This window comes from Taudactylus pleione, unplaced genomic scaffold, assembly GCF_031769625.1.
Source record: "Taudactylus pleione unplaced genomic scaffold, aTauple2 ptg000487l, whole genome shotgun sequence".
Classification (NCBI taxonomy): domain Eukaryota; kingdom Metazoa; phylum Chordata; class Amphibia; order Anura; family Myobatrachidae; genus Taudactylus; species Taudactylus pleione.
In genome coordinates, this window is record NW_028284889.1 from 3,738,567 (window position 1) to 3,764,309 (window position 25,743).

At 41.8% G+C, this 25,743-nt stretch overlaps 1 protein-coding gene across 2 annotated transcripts in view; it reads right to left on the reverse strand.

The window, feature by feature from the left end:
* PPM1E (protein phosphatase, Mg2+/Mn2+ dependent 1E) overlaps window positions 1-25,743 on the reverse strand; it is a 370,197-nt gene that overhangs the window by 137,341 nt on the left and 207,113 nt on the right. The window contains exons 1-2 of one of the 2 annotated variants that reach the window (XM_088449536.1): window positions 12,851-12,979; window positions 6,400-6,518 (exon numbers count right to left, since the gene is read on the reverse strand). Coding sequence is in view for 1 of the 2 variants with exons in the window: in XM_088449535.1 (XP_088305661.1) it covers window positions 6,400-6,518 (119 nt within the window). In the remaining variant the exon portion in view is untranslated. Of the gene's footprint in view, window positions 1-6,399; window positions 6,519-12,850; window positions 12,980-25,743 lie in introns of those variants that run through there. The other variant, XM_088449535.1, reaches the window with a different exon arrangement.

Below are 25,743 nucleotides of genomic sequence, written 5' to 3' on the forward strand. Positions count from 1 at the left end.
TGAAAACAGCGGTAATCTTAGATTACCGCTGTTTATTAAATGCAGAAAGGTGGCATAACACCTTTAGCGAGCGCTATAGGGGTTATGTTTCGTTAGTAAATGAAGCTCTTAGTCTCTTCATGAGATGATGTAATGATGTAATTATACATAGTATACAGTAGACAGAGGGCCTAATTCAGAAATGGATGCTAATGCCACCACTGCTGCGGTGGTAATTGATCCACCCACCTGACTCACTGGTCTGAGTTGTCCCCTGCATATGAATCGTCTTCTGAATATGGGCCCAGTGCATATTTTTGGCAGCGTCTGTGCAAAAATATGCAAATGACGCAGCCGCTGGGATTTGTAGAGGTGCCCTCCGCCAGCTTTGCAAATCCAAGCGATTGCATACAGAGACACAGCAGAACAGTCGATTATCAAAGTTCTGAGTAATCCTATGGTTAGATGCCGGAGCACTTGCTTGTGTACGAGATTGTGGTCTCGACACACCTGTGATTTTGGCACCACTCTCTCATTACTACAGACAGAACTTAGACAGAGACAATAGAGAAGCAAAACTAGCCAGATGTATTTCCATTGTGCATTTTAAAGTTTGCTTCTTATGCTGGAAGAGCTGCATATTGTTGGTCATAGCAGTTCTAGGACGTAGAACCTGCCCAGCTTGCAGCAGTCTTTATCTTACTGGCCTCAGGCTCATACCATTATGAGCCTGAGGCCACACTGAACCACCAGGTAGACCTATCATCTCCAGCATAAATTCACTGACAGCTAATCTAATGCAGTACATTGATAGGTTCCTTCAACCATAGGTGAAACAACAGAAATCATATCTACAAGATACTAGTGACATCCTGAGAATACTAAAACAAACAAATGGGGAGAGAACTACTGGCTCTGTACAAGTGATGTCACCTCCCTATATACTGTGATAGATCATAAACAGGAACTACAAGCGGTAAAGAAGATACAGTTCTTACTAATGATGAGACTCTACATAATGATCAAATTGACTTTTTAATAGAGGGAATCAGATTCATAATAAATCATAACTATGCATGGTTCAATAACCAATTCTTTAGAGAGACTACAAGTACAGCTATGGGGACCAGATTTGCGCCAAGCTATGCAAATCTATTCATGAGCATCTGGGAGGACTATACCATCTGGTCCCAGTCACATATCGGCGCAAATCTGGTCCTATGGCATAAATACATAGATGACATCTTCATTTGGAAGGGGGACGCAAAGTCACTAACATTATTCATGGAATACATTAACAGTAATGGTAAGAACCTAATTTTTTCCATGGACTACAGTAAACAACAAGTCAATTTCCTTGATTTGACCATCTTCATTGACAACAACAGCATTCATACAAAGACTTAACAAAAATCTGTCGATGTAAACAGCTACATCTTATCTACAAGTGGGCATCACTCAAACTGGCTAAAAAGTATACCCCTATGCCAATTTAGGAGTGTAAGATGGAATTGCACACAGGATACACACTATATAGAACAGGGGTCAGAAATGAAGGAACAATTTATATCAAAACAATACAACTCAAGTGAGATAGAAAAAGCCTTCAACACAGCCCTCAAGTTGGACAGAGACTCCTTAGTTGAACTTAAACAAAAAACCACAAAACAGTAAGGAAACTTATACAACAAGTTTTAAAACACAATACAGTAGGGACTATAATGCATTGAATAGTATACTAAAAAAAACATTGTCACATTTTACAGCAGGATGTACTATTAGCAGAAGTTCTACCACCAAGACCTAAAGTGATTTTTAGAAAAGCACCAAATCTCAACATGAGATTAAATAAAAACCATATTCCACCAACATGTTCGATACAAAAATCCCTGACTAACACAGTTCTACAAAATGTTTTTTTTTTTCAGCGCGGTATGTGTTCCACCTGTCAGACATGTGGAGCCACAACCAAGAGAATACAATCATTTAAATCAAATATAACAAAGAAAGAACACCATATCAGGGAACACATCACTTGTACAAGTTCAGGAGACGTATATTTAGCAGAATGCCCATGTGGACTACAATATGTCAGAAGGACAGGAAGACAACTGAGAGTAAGATCTGCAGAGCATGTCAGAAATATACGCAAGGGTTTAGAGACCCACAGCTTGTCTAACCATTTCAAACTTGCACATGACAATAATCCTAAAGGACTCAAACTAATAGGAATAGGAATCAAACTAATAAGGCAGAACTGGAGAATAGGTGATTTCAACAAAACAATAAATAAAGAAGAGCTTAAGTGGATCTTTATACTGAAAACACAATCTTCAAGAGGCCTAAATATAGATAACGAAGTAAGATCCATTATCAGCCAATAAAACCATCTATCTATATCTATATCAGAAGTGTTATTACTTGCAACAAGATGGCTACAAACCCCCTTCCCCTGTTTTATTGCTCCCACCTCTCAACCTTGGTCAATTGATACATCTGCAACAGCATAATATCAATATATAAATGAAGATGTTAGTATTGGGGCACAATTCAGATCCCCTCAGTTACCAACAACTGAGGGGATCTGGATGCAGCCTTATTATTATTTTTTTTTGCTTTCATAATAGCTGGAAATTATACCATCCTGATATGGCTCCCCTATGATTAGGGGATTGTAAACAAGATGTAATAAATGCCGGGAAAACCGGTTTAGTGGAACAGGCAAATAACTTTGGAGCCAGTCCCTGAGTTGCAAATATTTATAGAAATCTTGCGAGGGAGTTGCATATCTTGCTTGGAGATGGGAAAATGAGGCTAATCCTTCTTCAGTAAAGACATCATCCAGAGAGGTGAGACTACCCCCAGACCATGAGACCAGATTCAGATCAGGAATTAGATTCGCTATTGCCTTTAATGATAGAGCTGGAGAGGGCAAGCGTACTTCATCCATGTGGGACAACATCTTATGCCAGGCAGACAACTTACACGTAATTGCCTTAGAAAAACCAGGCCCAGGGAATTTGACATGCATAGGAAACCATAAGAGATCCATAAGGGCAAAGGGACGTGCTGCCTCACTTTCTATGTTTACCCACGGTTTAAATGAGTCAACTGCAAATCAATCTGTAGCTTGATCAATTAAACAAGCAACTTGATGTTTTTCAAGGTCGGGGAATGCTACCCCTCCCTTATCTTTAGGGAGAGAGAGAGTACCTCTAGCAAGCTTCGGTTTGTTCCCCTTCCAGATAAAGGGCCTGATTCAGACCCGCTCGTAAGGGCCGGCTGCTCGCAGGTAATGTGGGCATTTTCAATTTATTTTATTTTTTTGTCTCCTGCCACTCGCATAGCTGTAGGAGCCCATCCACAGCTTGTGCGAGCGGCAAGAAATCCGTTGCTATAATCGCGACCATCGGCCTTGCAACGAGACCCTGTGGCTCGTTGCAAGAAGGCCTTGCAACGAGACCCTGTGGCTCGTTGCGAGAAGTAGTGGACTTCTCGGCTCTAACAGAGCAGGAAGTCCACTACTGACATCAGTTATAATGTCAGTAGGTCCTCCCTCAAACACCAGGCGTTCTTAAGAGAACACCTGCGTTTGGCCAACCACCCCCCCTACCCACCTACAAAAAGGGGCGAACTGTCACTCACCATCGACAGCCGCCCCGACTTGTAGTGAGCCCCGTAGCGACTGAAATTCAGTCACTCGGCGGGGCTCGCGCATGTGCATGCCGGACACGGCGAATGAGCAGATCACAAACATCGAGCCACTTGCGAGCGGCTCTGAATTAGGCCCAAAGTCCCCTATTATTGTATAGCCTTATTATTTTTACTTTATATTTTTCCTACACAGGAATATAATTTGTGTAACATTTTAAATACACAGATTGTGACTAATCGCTACATACAGTATTGACAACACAGTGTACAAGGGAAGTAGCAACAAAGCTATCAATCTGCATATACTATAGGTAGTTTTATATACAACATCGCGTGTTAATTGCATTTGTACCCACATCCCACTTATTTCAAGTGTGGGATGTATTCAATGGACACTTTATCATCAACAAGCTGAGACTGATTACCACTCATGTCACATCACCATGACTACAGACACCACTGGGAGCAGGGGCAGAACTATGGGAGACAATGGAGGCGCCTGCCGCCGGGCTCCAGCCCTGAAGGGGCACATCCTCCATTGTCCACAACATATGCACCCCACTTAGGGCTGTAACTATGTACCCGGAGTGTACCAACACTGCCGCCCAATACATGGTACCCCTTCCCGGCACCTGAGAAGCCACCATACACTAGTGGAGGGCTCCATGTCAGACCATCAGCTGCTGCCTAGTCTATCCATAGCCTGTCTGCATGCGAATTGCTACATTGCATTGTCAGTGGCTGTGATGGGGGGGCACTAAATTATAACTTGCCTCCGGGCATCTGGGATGAATTTACGCCACTGACTGGGAGTGACGTAGAGGAATCCCCCCAATAAATAGAGCAACATCAATCATGAACAGCATGTCCCTGAGGAAGGCCGTGGAGGCCGCTACGCGTCGGACCTATACAATACTGATATCTGGACTCTCAACTTTATTACTTCTATTGGGTATTATGCCCTCCATCCTACCCAGACTAGCGATATACTTTGGGTGCTTACTATTGTATTACCGGACTTTACAGGGCAGCATCAGTACAGACGCAACGTCTCACACACACAAGTCCAACACCAGCACCGAGTGTGTAACTAGGCACACACTCAGATTAAAACCACCGGCATGGCAGACGACGCACACTCCTCACCATCCGGTTGATCGGAGTGACCAGCCACGGCGGTAGAGGACCGGTGATCACGTGATTACGAGAGAGCGTGTGATCCGGTCTGTCCCGTAGCGTCTGGGGAATAACAACAGAGCTACCCAGGAGTGTGTAACTAGGCACACACTCCCCTACATACAGTGGACTACAGCAGCACAGGGGCGGGATGCACCAAACGGAAAATGCGGTAAAATCCCTGTTTACCGCATTTTCCGTATGCAGCAATCTCCTGGCTGCCGGGCTGCGATGCGGAGGGTAACACCTACGGGCTTCTACCACATCGCGCTGGTATGAGGGATACGATCGGATCCCTCCCAGCATGCCCCGCAGCCGTCCCGTCACTGCGCATGCGCAGATGGACTCCCGGGTCATAAACCTGGAACTCCACTGTGCAGGAGAGATTGCAAAGAACAGCTCTTATCGGGAGAGCTGTCCTTTGCTGTACAGATCGCATATTTTAGTGCATATGCGATCTGTACAATGGCGATGTCCGGCGGTAAGTATTACTGCATCCCGCCCCATGACAGTTAATGAACCGGGGGGCACGGGATGCCGCCCCTCCAGAGCGTTAAACCCCACACATTATTTGGGGATTTTGTATTACATTTTTTTCTTCTTTTTCTTTTTTTTCCCTTTTTTTCATAAGTGGAGATATCTCATTACTGAGCAAGTTATCCCAGACGTGCTTACAGTATATTAAACCTATAGGCACCCACTAAGATCCATTGAATAAATATTTTTGTTTAGGAGCACTGTGACTACATCAGTGTTTTAAATAAATTCACATTATTTACTAACTATACAGACTTGCGTGAGATCATTAAAAGGTGTATCCTCATTCTATTTATAGTTTTGCTACATAGTTTTATAAAATAAACACAAGGGGGGCCACTTGAGCTGAGCGCAGACACATTGTAACCATTTCATACCATTTTTTGAGCCCCTCCTTCGGCTTCATCACCAGTCGCCGCACTTACCTTGACTAGACCGCGATGAATGAACATTTATACAGTGATCATTGGAGAAAGAGCCCAGAGTGGATTGTCACTTACATCACTGGTACACTTCTGTACATGAGTCCAGGACTCCATTTACAATAACTGGGGCTCTTCAGTTCCTACCTCTTATTCACCAGCACTTTTATTGAATCACGATATTGACATCAGTTGTAATGGAGAGCTTTATATCTTTATATTCTATTGGTTTTATAATGAGATATACTGTATATTTAATAACAGCACTTATTTCTGATATTTCATATGTAAGGTTTCATTAGTGTATAGTATATGTTCCATTATACCTGTGTATTAAATATTTTATATCCTTAATTACGTGTCTTGATAATTATATTTACTCCAGTTGGCAGTTCCACCTGTGAGAGAAACCTGAATAGATATTTATTGTATCAGTGCAGCAATCACTGGCTTTACATAAATCTATCCTTACAGCCCTTGACAAACTATGTTATTGATTCAATATAATTGATTCATGATTTATTAATCTGAGGTTTGTTTTTTTTTTACTATAAAATGAATGAAATGTAACAAAAACTAGCATTACTAATCTGCGTGCTAATTAGAATTTTAGATATAATAAATGACTTACGTATGATTCCCTCTGTGCCATCCACATGTTTTGGTACATAGTATGCTGACAGGTCACTCTGCAATATCTCATCGGCTGTTGCCTTCGCCAAACCCGCAGCCAGGAAAGATGGGCAATTACTAAGGAAAGAAGACAGAAGGAGACATTGATCAAACAGTCCGAACAAGTGATTTGTTTTGCTCAGTTCCTGGAACTAGAGGGCAAAGGAAAAATGGTAAAAATACAATTTCACAGTTATGCTCCATAACAAATGATATTACAGGTTAGCAGGCAGCAGGCTACTTGACCCCTAGTAGCAGATTGAGTTATGGTATCTATTTCTGATTCTCCTCATCTCTCTTCTTGTACACAAATAAATCAGATTTCCCCACAAGCAGTAAGAACCACATCATTCTCAAAAATCATAATTCAAATCTAATAGTCAAACATCTGCCTCATTATCATGAAATCACACTCTGCTGTTGGCCTATCATTTCCTTGAGTTTGCTTAGTTAGTAGGATATTATATGAACTTATATGGTACGGCTGACATTTTCCAGATGAATTCTGTAGTGCGCATGTGCAAATCCCCAGAAACATGGAGCATGCACCATGTTCCCAGTGATACCTGACAGAGGTAAGTATTTTGAATGGGTGCAGGGTGTGCGGAGTGGGCACACCATTCACCCATTATAGATATGCCCATGCTCTTAGGGAAGATTTTGTGATTATGCCATGACAGCATAGTCTCTGCTCCTTGACTAAAATCCTGAGAATATGGGCACTAGCAAATGAGCACACTAAATGGATATCAAATAATCAGAGAACCAAAAATGTTATGTAAGCAATCCAGGTTATTGTGGTTGGTGGCGCTCCCAAGGCGTCAAATAAACAAATATTCAAAAGCTTTCCAGAGAAAAACTCCTGGGTTGGGGCACACTTATAAATCAAATCTCTTTTTAGGTTGTATTAAAAAGTTAAAATATAACTTTTATTCATATACTCAATAAAATGATATATGTTTTGTGTACAGGGATACTTTCAGTCTAATTAGGAGTGACTGAAACTCTGAAGTAAAAACATACATTGTTAATTCCCGGAAAAGACCTGTGGTCCTGTATTAGAGGTGGACGCTAATGCCGTCGCAGCTGTGATTTATTTCGGATTCGTTGTTGCAATATGATAGTCTCAGCCTTCCCCTTGTATAATTGCGGGCACCAGAAATTGCATGCCCTGAGACGCCCACTTTTAATGTCTGCGGACACTGAACTCAAACACTCCACCATTGGTACACCAACGCAATGACCATGTAGGACACCCTATGGCTGGAGCAGTGTCTCCTTCTGAACTTTCTCTAATCATGGCTCTTAGCTGCAGCTCTGCGTTAGAGAACTCGTTCATGGACACGCCCTGGACACTCCCATAACACGCCCATGAGACGGCCTTTTTGTACGTTCAACCTCTCAAGAACCAGCTCTATTATAAATGACTCTGATCGTAGTAGCACGCTCTGTGTACACTCAGTGGTGCGTATGCGCTGTAGGGGCTTCTCTGACAGCAAAACTGCCGAAAAATCAACACTGCATCCTACTCTGAATTCAGCCCCTGTATCATTATACACCTGAATTAAATGTGAGATGGCAAATCTAATATACAAGGCCTAAAACACTGTAAAATATCCTGTTAGATGTGCGTTAGGATAGGCGGCATAAGTATTTGGAGAAACATTCTCATATATATTGATTACTGTACAGCTCACACAGAATACCTTCATAAAATAAATATCATTCAGATAGAGTTGTATGAACCTGTTATATAGCCTTTATCAATGAAACTAACTCCAAATAGTATAATTAGCAGTTTCTCCTAACTAAGCAGGCAGTACAAAATATGAGAAATCCAGTGTAAAATGCTATTTGCCCTTTCTCATATAGAGGCACTGAAGGTAATAATGCAATACAAAAAGGTACTGAAATATATCCACATAGAGGGCCTAATACAGCCGTGCATCTTTTGCCGCAGTGCCACTACGTCTTTATGCTAATGCTTAAGCCAATGGGTATCGTACAAAGATGTCCACTGACTGCACCGCTAAATTGCCGCTGTGCGCATTAAGTAGCAAAATCGGACGCACCATTGGAGATTGTATCAGCCCTATGGCAGGTGCAATTTATCCATCTTAACATGGCCGCCAGGGTCAGTACAACTGCATCTTAAGATGCAGTCACTGACCGCGACACTCCAGCATCTGGCTAGTCAACCCCGTTACAACCCTGAAATGCCCACTGAATTTGCCTCTCTCTGTGTTTAAATTCATTCTGTGGCTCCCGGCGGTAACCATAGGGACGCATGTGAAGAAGTGTGACTCAGACGCATGCGCAGACCAAAAACATGGGCCGCTAGTGTGCATCATCGACACTGCGTACAGCCCCTGAAGGCCCAGAGTACCTAGTTCTCATGAAGTGTGAAACACCCTTTTCACAGCAGGCAAACATTGCTGTGATTATTGTACACACCTCATTATGGGTGTGGTATGAAATGTTGACAATCAGAATGTCAACATGTACATTGTGTCGACACTGTATGTTGACAGTTGGCATGTTGATACAGTGTTTTTTTCAGTGTTAGAGCTCAAACTCTAACCCTATTCTGACCGCAGCCTAACCCTAAACCATAACAGTGATATGTACTGTCGACATTCACAATGTGAATATAATAACCATGTCCATTGTGAATGTCGACATTTTAATTGTCAATATTTAAAGCTTGTCGAAATTCTGGTGTTAACATTTTGAATGTTGAGATAATGACTACATAGCCCTCATTAGTACTAAACCAGTTTCCTGCTGTGATTGCCCTGTAGCCTGTGTACCCCTGTACACAATTACATCATTTGCATTATGTACTGTTACTGTGTATATCAGCAAAGGTGGCATTTTAACTCTTTAATATATACTATTTTTTTTTTCATGTATAACTGTGCCCCAACCCAGGAGGTTTTCTTTTTATATTTCTTTGCTAAGCTTTTGATGCTGCCACTAGCTACAGAACTTGTATTATTGGGAAAATTCATTGCAGCAAACATATAGCACTTTACAGCTATAAATATTTGCTATAAGATTTCTCCTGTTTTTTGCAGGAAGACAATACAAAGTTAAAAATAAGCATGTGTTTTCTTTATTACTGATGGCCAGGTACTAGATGTATACATTAAAGTATACTTATTCGTTATATTCATCCTTGTAAGGTCAGTGGAAAATGTTAGATAAACAAAACTCAGTATGCAGTAATCCAAAGAGAGGAATTAATTGTAACTCTCCATTTTCTGAAACTACAAATAACACAATGATCTGTCAGTTAATTGCTAGTTGGCAAAGCATTCTGAGAGCTATATCTCAGAGATAACGATAGTAGCTTTGTGCATCACACAACTGCTAAAACAATGTATACCTTTATATTGTACATGGGTGAGATGTATCGAGCCATGGATAGAGGTAAAGTACCAACCAATCAGTTTCTAGCTGTCGTTTTACAGGCTGTGTTTGAAAAATGACAGTAAGGAGCTGATTGGTTGGTACTTTATCTCTCTTCACTAACTTTATCTCTCTCCATGGATTGATACATCTCTCCCCATGTCATTTACGTACATTTTTTTATTTTGTTACATAGAATGGAATATTACAGAAAATTTGTAAAACTTGAATCAACTTTCTGTCTTCACACAGTGTTAAAAGGAATGGGTATGAAATACCGCCGGTTCGATTCCCGTCAGCGGCCGCCCGACAGGAGCAGAGTGCGACGCAGCGGAAGCCCGACAGCGCTGGAAATCCCGATCGTGGATAGGTAAGTATCCACTAACCTAACCCCCCTAACCCTAACCCTCCTTAGGGCTGCCTAACCCTAACTTCCCCCCCAAGTGCCTAACCCTAACCACCCCCTTCCCCGCTACTTAAACCTAAGTCCCCCGGGGGGGTGCCTAACCCTAAGTCCCCCCCGGGGGTGCCTAACCCTAACCCTCCCTCCCTCCCTCTAGCCTAGCCCTCCCGGGGAGGTGCCTAACCCTAAGTCCCTCCGGGAGCCCTAACCCTAGCGCGGCTGTCCGCTCGCGGCGCCCGGCGTTGGGGAAATGCGGGCGTCTACATCTAGACGCCCGGCATTTCACCCATGCCGGGATAAGACGGTCGGGAAGCCGGCTGCTGGTATATAGGCAGTCAGCTTCCCGATTGCTTCCCTGTTAAAATGCTGCTACTTTGATATTACTTTTAGGGATCACACAGTATTATAGATTAGTTTGTCAGTGCCACGGGTTTTGGCATACAATACTGAGTGCCAAAATGTTTCTAATCTTGGATTGTTGTTTATTAGATGTGGGCTGTATATACACTGGTTTTAAGAAAAAGAGATCCCTTATTTTAAAACAAAGTAGGTGTTCTCTCTACTGTATATTGTCGATTGACCAAAATGATATTAAAATATTTGATTTACTATTTTGGGCCTAAATCTGACCTACACCAACACTTCACACTAGTTTCCGCATCCTAACTGTAAATCTAGTTAAAGTTTTTCAATAACTTGAGTCCCGACAGATCTCTCATTTCATGAATCTTATTAGATTAGGAAGTCACAACAAATACAAATGTTACATCTAACAAAATGGGACTTTACACGGTGGTAGTAGTATTTAACAGTTCCATATATTTGTGAGACATTCCATTTGAATATTGTTTCTATGTATTTTGTAAAACAAGTTACTTGGTCATTAATAACGAGTAATATATAAAATAATCTATACTACATGTCAGATACAATACAGACAGCTCGCTGGAAGCTGGTAACTGCCTGTGTTCTGTGACCAGCACTGACCTTTATGCCCAAGTTTAGTGACATCACTAGATAATAGGTAACCTTTAAAAACAATCATGCAAAAATATCACTATTGCATGATGGAACAGGACAACTTTAAAACAATGTAGTGACAAAGTGAATATTAAACACATTTAAATGTATGCAGACACATGCCCCCACACCTCCTAAACCCCCAAATTGGGATGTACAATCATGTGATGATTGCAAGCTATGTATATAGTTTCCTGGCTCCATTTGTATAGTAAGCTTACCAATATTACCCAACCACTCTCTTATACTTTTTAAGCTATTTTACATGAATACATCTGGTATACTCAGAATGCTAAACTTGCATTTATTATATTTATATGCCCAAACAGTCTACTTACCTCAAATCCAACCTAATATCTGATAGATAATTCAGCCTCACTAAGCACTAAGCCCATAGGGGCTGGACAAAAATATGCAATTTGTGGCACTTCACTTGTGTCAAAGTCCTGTTCTTCTATACAGCAGATTGTAAACTAGGGGTGTCCTGTTAGTTCTTTGTTTGATTATGAATACCTAGTCTTGTTTTAGTAATTCATTTGTTCCCAATTGGTAAGCGCTGAGGAATATGTTGGCACTATGGGCCTGATTCAGAGCTGAACGCTCTGACCAGAGCGCTTGCTCCGAATAAGGGCCCTCCTACCTTTTTTTGGAGCGTCCTCATGGACGCTCGCATAGCTGTGGGTTACCACCCACAGCTATAGCGAGCGTCCATGATGATGGTCGCGATGGTCTTGACCATCGCGACCATCGGGCTTGCGACGGAGACCCTGCGGTAGGGTCTCGCTGCCGCAAGCCCAGGAGTGCTTTTGGCTCTATCAGAGCCAAAATCACTCCCACTGACATCACTAGTGATGTCAGTGGGGCCGGCTTGTGACGGTAGGTGTTCCCATGGGAACGCCTCCGTCTGACAGGCACGCCCCTGGCACGCCCACCAAAGGGGGCGTGCTGTCAATCAACATCGACAGCACGCCCCCTTTGGTGCGAGACCCGGAGCGATGGAGAGCCCGTCGCTCGCCGGGTCTCACGCATGCGCACGACGGAGCTCCCTCCATCGTGCGCATGCGCAGTGGGGGAACATCGACCCGCTTGCGAGCGTACTGCCGCTCACGAGCGGGTCTGAATGACCCCCTATATTTCTTTTTAACCATGGGTCTAAGTAATGGCTGTCCTCGACCTTTGTTATCTGGGTGACATTACAGCTTATCAACCAGATCTAATTTCTCCACACCTGCGGATAGCCACATAGCCCAGATCTGCGTCTACAGGCCCTGTGCTGAGGAATTGGATTGCAAAGCTTCACACTGATACCTATGATTCAATAATTGGCTAATGCTTTTGAGCGCACACGACATATTGCATTGTTTACAAATGCCAAAACTAACTGACCACAATCACACAAAGCACCACAATCACACCAGGGCCGCAACTAGGGGGGGGCTGCAGGTGCACGTGCACCGGGTGCCGGATTATTCAGGCACCGATGTCCGGCAGGGGTTGGCAGCATGAGAGGTCACCCCTGTGGCCACCAAACCTACTGTACACTGCCCCGCACTTAATCCAGGATAGTCGCACTTACACTGGGATACTTGGCAGTCACCTGTCCCATGGCCACCAAACCTGCTTTGCACCGCCGCGCACTTAAGCTGGTTACTCGGCGGCTCAGCTGTTCCTTGTACTGTGTAGCAGCCGCCGAGGAACAAGTACACAGTCAGAGTCTCGTGAGATGATGATGTCATCATCCCGCGAGACAATGACTGTGAGCTAGGGGGCGGGGCCTTTTCACTGTCTAGCCAAGTGTCAAGTGACAGTGTAAGTGTGCACCATATCTGCCCAGCAGCCACTATATAACCAATTATAAACACCCCACGTTAACTTATTAATGTAACTATATATTACCTATATCTATATAAATTATATATATATATATATATATATATATATATATATATATGTATACATAGACATATATGTATATATATATGTATACATAGATATATATGTATGTATATATATATATATATATATATATATGTTTGGACAGGGGACAAACCATTTATATATATATATATATATATATATATATAGATACATATATATCTAGATATATATATAGCTCCATATATCTATATATAAAGTCCAGAAGTGTGGCACTGACAGCAATTGTAATAGAATAATTAGCACATACATAGGATGTATTTCAACATTTCAATCTATTGATTTTCTTTAGGAAATATTTCCTTAAGAAAATCAATAGATTTAAACGTTGAAAAGCACCCTGTGTATGTGCCAATTATTCTATTACAATTGCTGTGAGTGCCGCACTTCTGGACCTGTATGTATGCATGATCGCATTGTGAAGGCACCGGGCCAGTCATTTTGTTTATGAGTGTGCCGGAACCCTCTGACTATATAGAAACAAGAATAATAAACTGAAATTTCAAGTTTATATAGATATATATTTAGAGCCGTATTCAATTTGAGCCGAGCCGCGATACTTTTCCGCATCCCGGACTTTTCACCTACTTCGCCTGTTTTGGAGGCAGAAAAGTATCGCGCGCGTGCCCGCTTTACCCCGTATTCAATTTGAAAGTACGCAAAAACGGAAACCGGCGAAACTTAAACAAGCGGAATGTCATGTCACATTTAGGGAAATCAGCCTGGCACCCCCCAAAAGATGCTTTGACATGGAGGTTCACTATGGTACCCCCTGATTTGGCTTGTCGAAATTTGTAATTTTAATAAAATAATTTGGACCTTTGATGGTTTTATTTAAGAAAACTTAATTAATATTTTTAAGGGATGTATATTAAATTTATGTCAGAAAAGGCCATTTTATGATGGGCGGGGGGGGCGCCATATTACTGTATTGCCCCTGGTGCCAAAAATCCTAGTTTCGGCCCTGATCACACAAAGCAAAGCAGCATAATTGTCATGGAAATTAGCCAGAAGACATCAGACCAGTGGCAAGTGGTGTGGTCTCTATGTGGCCCTTATGCTTTTGGGAGCCTTGTAATGCCAATCAACACTACAGAGACAGCCGCAGTGCTCCAAATAGAACCTGTTTGCCGCTGCTCAGAACAGAATGGAAGACTCGGGAGAGTGGACTGGCATTGCAGGGCTTTTCTTACATTATACTACAGGTCCCAGTGATACTGTGTACCACACCTGCATCAGACTGAAAGAGCAGACAGTCTGTGTCAGAAGCTCACTACATGAAATATGTTGTCACATAACATAGTTAGAAAGTAAATATGTATCAAAGGCATTTCCATAAAATAATGTGTATATATAGAAATGGCCTAATATACAACGAATGTTGGTGCTGTGTCAATACTAGCTTTAGTGTCACCTTCCCAGTTACCATTTTTAGCAGCAAGCAGGTTATGAAATAAAAGGCCCTTTAGAGATGTATTCCTTCCTTTCTTATTTCTTTTTTATTTCCCCTGGGAGCCATAAATAGTATGCAGTTCAAGAACTGCTTGAACATTTGCTTTTAGCAAAAGATAGAGTATCCTAGCTGGCCTTTGTAATTCCATCCACAGACTATAGCGGGACTGTGACATTAGCACAAGTCATTTCCCATACCAGCGGTTGAGCTATATGACTTTCCTGCCCAAGGCATGCATACATTACCAGGCAGGGACACAAGCAGAGTGAAAGGACCTTCATTAAAATAACACAAGCAGCAATATATATCAAATATGGGAATGTGTGTTCCCAAAAGAACAAAAGAAACCTCTACTAGAATTAATATAGCTCAACCATATAATTATTCTTTATTTCCCTGGGATTTCCACATTTAAAATTTTAACTACAAAAAGTAATATGAATGCAACATTATTTGTAGTATAAACATAAAACATTTGAAGACACTAGCGCACGCAGGGGGGGTTTCCGAGTACCCAGAAACCCCCCCTGACCAACCAAATTTTTTTTTTATAGACGGAGACAGTCTTGTCTCCGTCTCGGGCTGTAACCCGGGTGGCCGTACAGAGGGGGAAATGCTCTGTGGGAGTTCTCTGGAGAGAGGTCTGCCCGGCAGCTGCTGCAATGTGTATTTGCCGGGCGCGCGCTGTGGTGTATATCAGCGGCGCACCCGGCTGTCCTGACTACTGTGAAGGTTGATGCTAGATCCCCTTTCCATAGGTACATCTATGGAAGGGGATCTATCCACAACCCTTCTGCGAGCTCCGCCTCCCCCGACTCCAGCTTGGCGCACTGGCTTTAAGGAGAGTCATGACGTCTCTCCAGAGAACTCTCACAGTGCTGACGAGGGATGGAGGAGCTGTTGGGCGCGGCGCGGCGCGGGAAGGAGGCAAGTCACTGAGAGGCTCAAACCCTGAAGAGTCAGGTCAGTTCACTCTTGTTACTAGTGTTGGCCCGGGTAGGTGGTATGTGTGTTGTATGTGTTTGTGTGTGTGTGTGTGATGTATGTATGTGTGTGTGTGACATTGAAGTCCTGGAGTGGGAAGGGTGTTTGGGATGTATGTGTGTGAGACATAGGAGTCCCAGGGAAAAGGGAGGATCAGTACGGCCACCCGAGCAGCAGCCTGGCAACTAGGGTGTGTGTAAGTCTGCTATGTGCATGTATGCAAGTATGTTGTGTGTGTATGTTATGTGTGCATGTTTGCTGCGTGTGTCACACACACACACACACATATATATATATATATATATATATATATATATATATATATTGGAAACCCCCCCCTAAAAATCCTGCGTTTGCCCCTGGAAGACTATATAATACTGCCAATGAGCAGTGTATTAAGTTAGTGGAAATGACAATGAAGCTTTATGTAGAGTGTTGGTATAACGCATCTGTGTCAGCTTGTCATCCTATAGGGGTAACATAGTTACATTGCATTCCGGTTCTGTCTCTTGACCAGTCAGAGAAATAAATATTTTTTTAGGTGCATTTGGCCTATGTCAGCTCACCTTATAATCATTCTTCATCCAGCCGTCATCACCTGCTAGCCTGGGTTGTTCAAGTTTATTTGCCATCACGTCATAGCAGCCCACAGTATTTGTGAAAGCCACCATTCCACTCATGTGATTATAGTATAGTACCCAGAACAGAAATAATGTGACACAATGTGACAGAGCTGTGATATGAATTGGGAAGGAGGTGGAAACAGATAATGGAGGGAACACAATTATCCAATAACAGAGATTAGTGATGTGAGGCTTGTATATATATATATATATATATATATATATATATATATATATATACACACACAGTTTGTTAAAGACATATTTATCATTTGTGGCAGTTAAAACTATAATTTCTTATTGCCACTACATGCCGCTCAAAAACAAGTTTCCATACCCACTTGACCTGTAGGACCAGTGGTTACGTGTATGACCCTGTCGTGAGATTGCAGCATGTACAGTAGCCCTAAGCATACACAGTGTCAATAATCGGCATTTGAGATATCACTATCCATGGCTCAGAGATGCTTGTAGGCACCTCTGAATTTAAATGAGGGTCCCCATTTAATTAAATGCCTGTTGATATTGATGTATCATTAAGCAATAAATAACATTGATGAAGATAGCTTGTGTGTGTTTGTGTGTTAAATTGGCTGCTACCTCATCACCCTGGCTCCAAAATATGAAGGCTATCATCATTTCTTTTCTTTCTTTTTTTTTTATAGGGATCAGAGGGTCCTCTCTTTCATATAATTTTCAAATCAGAGTCCTTCTCTTAGTTTGTTTCAACAAAGTACGATTTTGAATTAAAAAAAAGTCTTTCTTAACTGGAAGGGGATTCTCATATAGAGCCATGTTCCTGTTCCTCCACCTGCTATTTTAAGTACCCTTTATTGTCTGACGAAATATTGTGATCAGACCCAACCACTTGCCCTACAAAAAGCTCAACACATACGTATATACTGTATGTATAAAAAAAACACATTTATGTAAATAAAAGTATTAGGATATTGGATGCATGGTAGATTGTACATCAAATAAATCGATGATATTTGCACAAGCTAAACAAACAAACCTAATACTACAGTGATATACACTAGCATATTTTCGAATGCAAAACTGTGTTAGTACTGGGATCTTATTATTTTCAGAAACAGATTGGTACAGTAGTCTGGATCCATTGTTGAGGTCTCCATCGGCCACCAGGAAAGCTATATCTATACACTATATAATGTCACTCATGGATCACTCCAACACTCAGGTATGAGGCAATGGTTGCCTAAATTCCTGGAACTAACGTGAGATCTTTTACTTAAAAATCTAATTAGTTTGTGTTGCCTGTTACCTTCCACACAATTGGCCCGATTCAGAGATGGACGGATTTACATAGCTGCACACAAGTGGCTGTGCAAATCCGTCATCTCACATGCAAATGCAGAAGGAGGTGTGTCAGACACCTTGCTGCATTTGCAATCCCAGCACTACGACTGACGTTGCAGGACATTGCTCTTTTGGTCAGGCTGTGGGAGCTTAAGCCTCCCACAGCCTGGCCGGTGCCAGGTCACGCAAGAGGCCAGGAATCTGCGTCTGCCGATGCAGACCCTGGTCTCATCAAGCAAGATCGCAGACTCTTCAACATCGAAGATGTACGTTCATCTGGGGATGAACGTACAACTCTGAATCAGGCCCAATATCAAGAAATGTTCATATTTCACAGAGCTTATTATAGACAATATTTTGCAGGTATGTCAGCCTCTAGTGAAAGTCACTGCTGTCGTACATCAGAAGGAGATCTGCTTCATTAGTTTTGGACATGCCCATTGATTCTTAGTTTTTGGCTATAAATTAGGCACCATTCGATGGAACATTTAGTAAACTATCTGCCTTTTACACCGGAATGGGCGATTTTTGGAATTATGCCTGACAACCAGAGGGTCGCCAAAGGCTGTAGGAAGCTACTATTGGCCATGAGTGCAGAAGGCAGTAAAAACCATTTTACAATCTTGGATTCTTCCCCAACCACCTTCCCTAACTCTTTTCATAGGGAAACTGTTTCATATATTTCAGATACACTGGTTGGAAACGACTATAGATAAAGAAAAATTGGCTCCAATTTTTTTGATTCTGGGAGAGATATACAGTATAACCATTTTCCAGTGGACTTTCAAATACAGATCAGGGACTCCCTTAAAAAATACAGAATGGTACTAGACTAGAATGCTGCTCAGAGACCCTCCCATAGTACTTGATAACCAGACTTCCTGAGATGCTGTGACTCCTTTGGACTCTAGGCCCCTAGTAAAAGGGATCTACTAATTCTTGTCTAGACCATGTATTAATATGTGTCTGTGCCAGGTTATCAAGGTATGCTCATGTTGTTGACAATTACCGATGTTATTGCAAACAATTGTAAGAGAAGGATTGTTTCTCTATTTTTATTGTTCAAATCTGCAATAATACACTGAGTGCATGTGATGTGATGTAATGCTTTTATAAAAAGGTACTCAAAAAAAAAAGTATTAGGTGCAAATTTGTATTGTACTCCTGATGCACATTTATGGTAAAGTTTGGTAAACTAACCAATACAAATGTGGTATCATTCTTGTACAAATTTTTTTGTTAGAATTTCTCGATTTCAATGTTCACCATAAATTAAATATATGAAAAATCAAAAACATCTATTTTGCCACCTAATAGGAACTATTGTGCATTCTGGTTTGGCTTAGGAAGCTAATTGACATCTCATTTAAAGATGTATGTAGTCCAGTATTCTAAATGGTACTGTATCCACCTTATTTCCCATGTTTACATCTTCACATTTCATTTTTATATTTAAAAAAAATGTACTCACATTGCCGCCCATGTACTAAAGTGAAAAATACGCTAAAACCCTTGAAAATGAAATTTTCGGGGGTATTACCACATTTTCCATATGTGCTTTGTGTAACGCCATCTTCAGGTGGGGTTACCCAATAGAAGCCTAAGGGCTTCTTATCGGGATACCCCGAGAGGGATCCGACTGGATCCCTCCCATCTCCCCCTGATGGCACTGGCGTCCTTCTGAGCATGTGCAGAAGGACATCAGAGGGACTTCTGGGTCTTAAACCCGGAAGTTCCTCTATTCGGGGGTATCGCAAAGAACAGCTCTTATCGGGAGAGCTGTCCTTTGCAATTTAAATCGCATTTCTAAGTACATACCAGAGTATGTACCTGATGAGAGGCGGGATGTAGCGCATCGTGGATGCGATGCTTAGATCCCCGTGATCACTGAACATAGGGAACATGCCATTCCATCTTATTTTAAATATTCCCCATCAATTCATGTAAACACAGTATACAGAAAAGGAACAAATAAAAAGAATTAGATCCAGCATTCAATACGAAAAAAGTTGCCTTCTGCAATTGACCGATTTTGGAAAACACAAACATATCTTTAAAATATGGGATCGCCTGAAAATTATGCGGGTTTGTAAAATATATATGCTTCAAGCTTCATCAGTTTTCACCAGCCTTGCATTTTCACTGCCTTGCCCAAACCAACACATTGTCACTAAAGACCTAATTAGAGGAAGCAAATTGTTTGCAAGTGCATTCTTTTTGATTATGTGAGCAGTGTGGGTGTGAACTAGCAAACTTAGGCAGCATTTTCCAACAGTCTGGGGAGTAACATACCAAGGAAATAACAAAGTTTAAGATGGACAACTTCCGTCAATTAGCGACTATGAAAAATACAATAACGATGTAAGCAGCAAACATGCAGACAAAGCATGTAGCGCAAAATTAAATGGCAAATTATTGGCGATAATGTTACCAACTATCCCCGATCCCAAAGATTTGCCCCTGTCTGCTGAACAGCAGAATGTTACCAATCCTCTTAGTATTATTTCTGTATGCAATTATCTCTTACAATTCATGTCAAGTCATAACAAGCTAGAGCTGTAGAGCATATGTCCTGATTCCTTCATTGTACAGCACTGTGTAGTATGTCAGCACTTTAAGCATAATAATTATTAAGATATAAAGCCAGTAACATATTTAGTTACACTTACAATGTTGGTTTAACCCTTTGCTGCTGAGCCTGTTTAGGCACTCTTTGGGCTGGTAACATTCCACAATCAATATCAGTAATTATTTATGCAGTACCCTCACAAATTATATTAGGTTATTTGTTTTGCAAGACTTTCGGGCATATTTATCAATATTATTTTTACTAAAGTAATGTGAAAACTAGTAGCACTCAGCGACTTTAGTGGAAAAAAATCCTTTTTTAATCTAACATTTTGGTATATATACTCTGCTAGCGCTGGACATCTTTTTTTGCTGCTTTTTTTCCCAAAAAATCAATCTTAGTCACAATTCGATGCAACTAGGACGCATCAGGATATACGACACTTGTATAGCTGTGCGACTGGGTCTCTGAACCTGTATACTAAGTGCTATGATGCAGCGTCCACGGCTTTTTTCTGCGCCAAGTTCGGTTGTATTTCGTATATAGATTCGGTCACACACAAATATACAAGTGTCACATATCAGACTAATCGGTGAAATCTTCTGGTGCGTCCTTGTACATTGCATCACGACTAACATACATTTTCGGCAATAAAACACGCAAAAAAGACACCCGGCGGTAGCAGAGTTTTCTGCAATAGATGAATGGATAAGCCCCAGGAAAAGCAGCTACACAGAGCAGCTGCCATTGGTTCTGGTGGGTATACTATAACAACTGTAGTATGAGATAATGCAGCTTTAAGCTTAGCCTAGTGTGTTTTATTAGTCATGTTTATTAGACTGGCATTTATGGCAGAAGCGACAGCTCTCATTAAGTCCTATTGAAACTGAGAAATAATAATTTGGTAATTACTCTGGGTTAGTGCATATATAAGGTTTTATTTTTATTAATCCACTGCTAATCAAAATCCCAAAGTCTATTAAAACAAATATCAAACTCATTTTCATGCCATTCAACTGTGTTAAAAATATTAATGAAATGCTTTACATGTCTGAACCAGGAATACACCATATGCAGAGCTTGTTCTAGCCAATAGATGTTTCTTTCAGGTAATTGGATCATTCTTTAAGTCCCCGGGCACTACAATCAGTCACCAAAGAGGACATTTCTAAAAATGCTAATGTATATATATATATATATATATATATATATACACACACACTACCAACACTGCAGTTACGCAATCTGGCAGAGGATGACTTCAGTTTTATAAATCCCTCTAGTATAAGTCCCTTTTCCATACTTAATATATAAGCAATATTTTCTGGAGGCTTTTCATGAAATCTAATGCTGGGTACACACTATGCGATATGGCGTTCGTACAGCCGATGAATATCGCTAAGTGCATATGTAAGTGTGACAATATGTCTGTGAACAACGCCATGCACAGACATATCAGGTTGACCCTGCAGCACAGCCGATGCTGATATATCTTGCAGATATATCGATATATCTGCGTGTGTGTACAGGCGACCCGACTGTCCGTACCCTGGCCGCAGGGACTGTCGCAACTGACATCACAACTAGTCCGGCAAATTTAAATGCCTGCTCATTTGCGATGTCTGGCCAGACATATTGAGCAGTGAATTGGTAAGTGTGTATAAGTCTGTCAGCAGCACAGTTGGTCAGCCGGTTGCTCAGGTGTGTACCCAAGCATTATGCTGATGGCGATATAGATACATCTCTGAATACAGTGCATATACAGCCCTGAATAGGTGTGTACAAAACAGAAAAGCTAGTGTTTGGCATAACTAAGACTTATTTTTATATATTTTTAATACATAATGCACAATTATTCCAAATAACATTTATGCCTGTCATATCTTACAGTACTTGCAAACAGAGATCTCCTTGCATATGATTTATATTGATCAGTATATATAATTTAGGGCTCTTGCACAATGAGTTTTAGTTTGATCTCTGATAACTTGAGGGCTAACATGGCATAAAAGGACCTTGAAAAGTCAGTCAATGTCTCCATGCCCAGTTTTGTGCCAGAAATACGGGGAGACAGATTGACTTGTGCAAAGTCACAAGGAGCTAATACTGGAATTTGAACCAGAATCTCTAAAGCAATAAACTCTACGTTGTTGTTATAAGATCAGCACCTTCAAGGTATTAAAAGTTCAACATATGTTGCCAATTCATTAAGTATCAAATAGAAACTTTTATTTAAAAATGTCAATATCTGTTATTTCATAAATAAAGCTATTATCTTATGACCTTACAATTGCTGAAAACATATCTTGTTGTAATTGTAAGAATAACCATTTATTAAAAACACATATAACATATATAAACCAAAAATGCAACAAGAAAATAAACAAATGTATGAATGTAAACATATTCAGATTGCCAATGACTGAATAGGTAGACAGAAGTTATCCTCTCACTTGGGGCCGGATTCAGTTAGCAGCGAAATCATCCGTTTTCACTGCTGCCGGAGAAATCGGACGATTTTGGCCAAAAAAATGGCGAAAACGGATGATTTTTGCCAAAAAAACATGCAAAAACTGGAGGGGTGAAAAGTAATAGGCGAACATAGGCAAAAAAAAGTTAGGAATTTGCATCTGTACCCCAAAAAATGGCTGACGTGCATCGGAAGTGTACGTTTGACCGTAATAAAAGTATTTTAGGGACCTAAATTGCGTAGATTGGTGGTAATTTGCAAATACGGAAAAACGTTAATAAATGATAGGAAGCAATTTTTTTCCAGGAAATTACTGTTCCATGTAAATTGAGGGTACGTTAAAATGGGTGCAAATGGGGGGCGTGGCCTGACTAGCAAGCAAAGAGGCTGTGTTTCAGCAGAGCTCCCAAGAAAGCTGCCTCAAAGCACCCCATTTCTGCTGCCCCAGCTGTCCCAGGGGTTCCCCTCGCACCTCCTGCTCCTCTACTACCCCTCTGCCTCATCATCTGAGCTCCGGGAGTGTTTTCTGACTTCTGCAGCCCCGCGGCCTACTTCACTCCCAGAAGCCGGGGGCTCGATTTTGGAGCTCCGCGGGTCGGCGGCGCCTCGATCAGCCGCGACTGGCTCCAATTACCGGCGCTACCTCCCGAACCTCCCCCTGGACCTCCCTGGTGGTGTGTGGCCCTCTGGAGGGGAGATATCTACCCAGGAGACCCCCTAACAGCAGTCGCGGCTGAAGCCGCAAATCGCGGGTGGCCGCCATCTTGTAAATGGCCCTGGAGCCTGGCCTGCATTGTAGACCACACCAGCCTGCTCACAGTCTCCCCAGATCATCTCTCCCCTGCTGTGCTGGCTCCCTCCTGTCAGACCTGCTTCTCAGCCCTGCCCTGCAGCGTGTGGGCCCTCAGGTGCCTCACCTTTCTTGCTGGACCCTTCCTCCACTGTAACTCTCTCCCCTTCTGAGTTACCCACCTTGGATTGATAATCCCCATGCCACTGGCAGAATCCTTTTACAATCTGCTCTCCGCCAACTACATCAATGAATACTGTGCTCTAACATCAAGGGTCTCCTCCACCCTGGCAACATCGCCTGGACACCTGCTAATAATCGGAAGGTCTGCACATCTTCTTACAAAGTCTGCACCTACTAGAGGCCCCTAAACTTTTTCACTCTCCTACACCATTGGCCGGGCTGACAGGCAGCTCTAAAGCGAACACGCATATCCGACTCCAGCGGAACCTCACTGCCGCCTATAAACCGCCTTACGACACTGAAATAAATGTGTTTACAACTTGAAGCAATGACTCCCTGAGAGAGTTGGAGCAGTGCCCTCCTGTGGTTCTTTTCTTAACAAAGGCCGCACAATTACACTTTGTGCATATCTGCAGACGTCCGTCATCTCAGGTCTTCTGTCGCTGTTCAACCAGGCCTATAGAGTCCTTTCAGTCACTATACTTACCTCTAACCACCTTCTCCCTCATCGCCATTATGAACAGGTCAAATACTAATACCAGAAAACGTGTGGGTGGTGACATCTCTCAGCACTTTCCTAAAGGTGACAAATCATCAACGGCCGCCGACCCTCCATCCCCCAGTCCTCCCCATGCAGAGGTAGAGGACACACCTTCTTCAGCTCTATCCACAAAAGAAGATATAATGGCTCTGCGATCCCTTATTACTGACTTCAAAGAATCTTTAGAGTCTAAGTTAGATAAAGCAGTTTCCTCGATCAAATCAGACCTATCCTTACTTTCTACAAGAACCTCTAAATTAGAATCACGCCAAGACACTCTTCAAAAATTCCAAAATGAGACTCATAGGGACATCGATCACATTATCCAGGATCTTGCTGATCTTCGTACCAAGAATGAGGACTTGGAGAATCGAGAAAGACGAAACAACCTCCGCATACGAAATATCCCAGAATCGGTCTCTCCGGATAACTTAGAGACTTATCTCCATAACATGTTCTCCACCATTCTCCCTGACTTATCCTCCCATCCGTTGCCCCTTGAAAGAGCCCATCGAGCCCTGAGACCTAAACCAAGAGAAGGTGAACCCCCAAGAGATGTCGTCATACGCTTCCTAAGTTTTAAGGACAAAGAAAAAGTCTTGGCCCCTACACGTGGAAAACCCCATGTTCTCTACGACAACATCAAATTACAATTCTTCCAAGATCTGGCCCCCATTACAATTTTGAAACGCAGAGAACTTCAAGATTTAACGAGAGCACTAAGAGCACGGGGCATCCGTTATCGTTGGGGTTTCCCTTTCAAACTAATGGTTGACTTCAACGGCAAAACAATTATCATCAGAACCCCTAAAGAAGGCAAAGACTTTCTTTCCCATTTGGAAGACTCCGGCCCCTCTCCAACTGCTTCAGAGGACATATGATATGACCACAGTTACATGTTGTTTTTTATTCCCACTTGGGTTCACTTGCTATACCTGAATACGCTTCCGAGAAACATACTACTATTGGGCGGAGACTACCATCCCCCGCCCTGGGATCCTAATTTTGGTCCTGACACAGGCAGTCATTTCGTATCCTTTTTCCTAATCATAATACTATGCATTAAGATGTTTGTAGTTGTTTTACCTGCTCTATTGATTCATAGTAGAATTTTCTTGCTATATATCAACGCTGTCTCTTAGTAAGTCCATCACTCCATCGGAGCTATAGGTATGCTCTGTTCATTAGGACTTCGCATGTGGGTCCCACACGACCAATATTATTCTATTCTTTCATTGTTTCTAAGAATATCTGATAAACATATTTGAAATGTTTATGTATGTTTTATATGCAGTTATAATTGATGTTATATTTAATAAGTATACCCTTATCTGGGCTCTTCTATATGTTTTCCCTCCCCTCCCCTCTGACATTTCACATTGACATCTCTTTAGACGTCCCTAGGCCTTCATCTACCTTTACTACACAACCACAATTGGAGGGCCAAAGCTCTCTGACACCCTCATCTCTCTCCTCTACCTTCAGCATTCTCCAGTACATACAGTTACTTGTTTTCTAATTTATTTTAATTAAGTTACCTAAAGGTAGTTCGGATTCCCTTCCCTACTACCTTCCTGGACTACCTAGTCCCACTTTCCGAG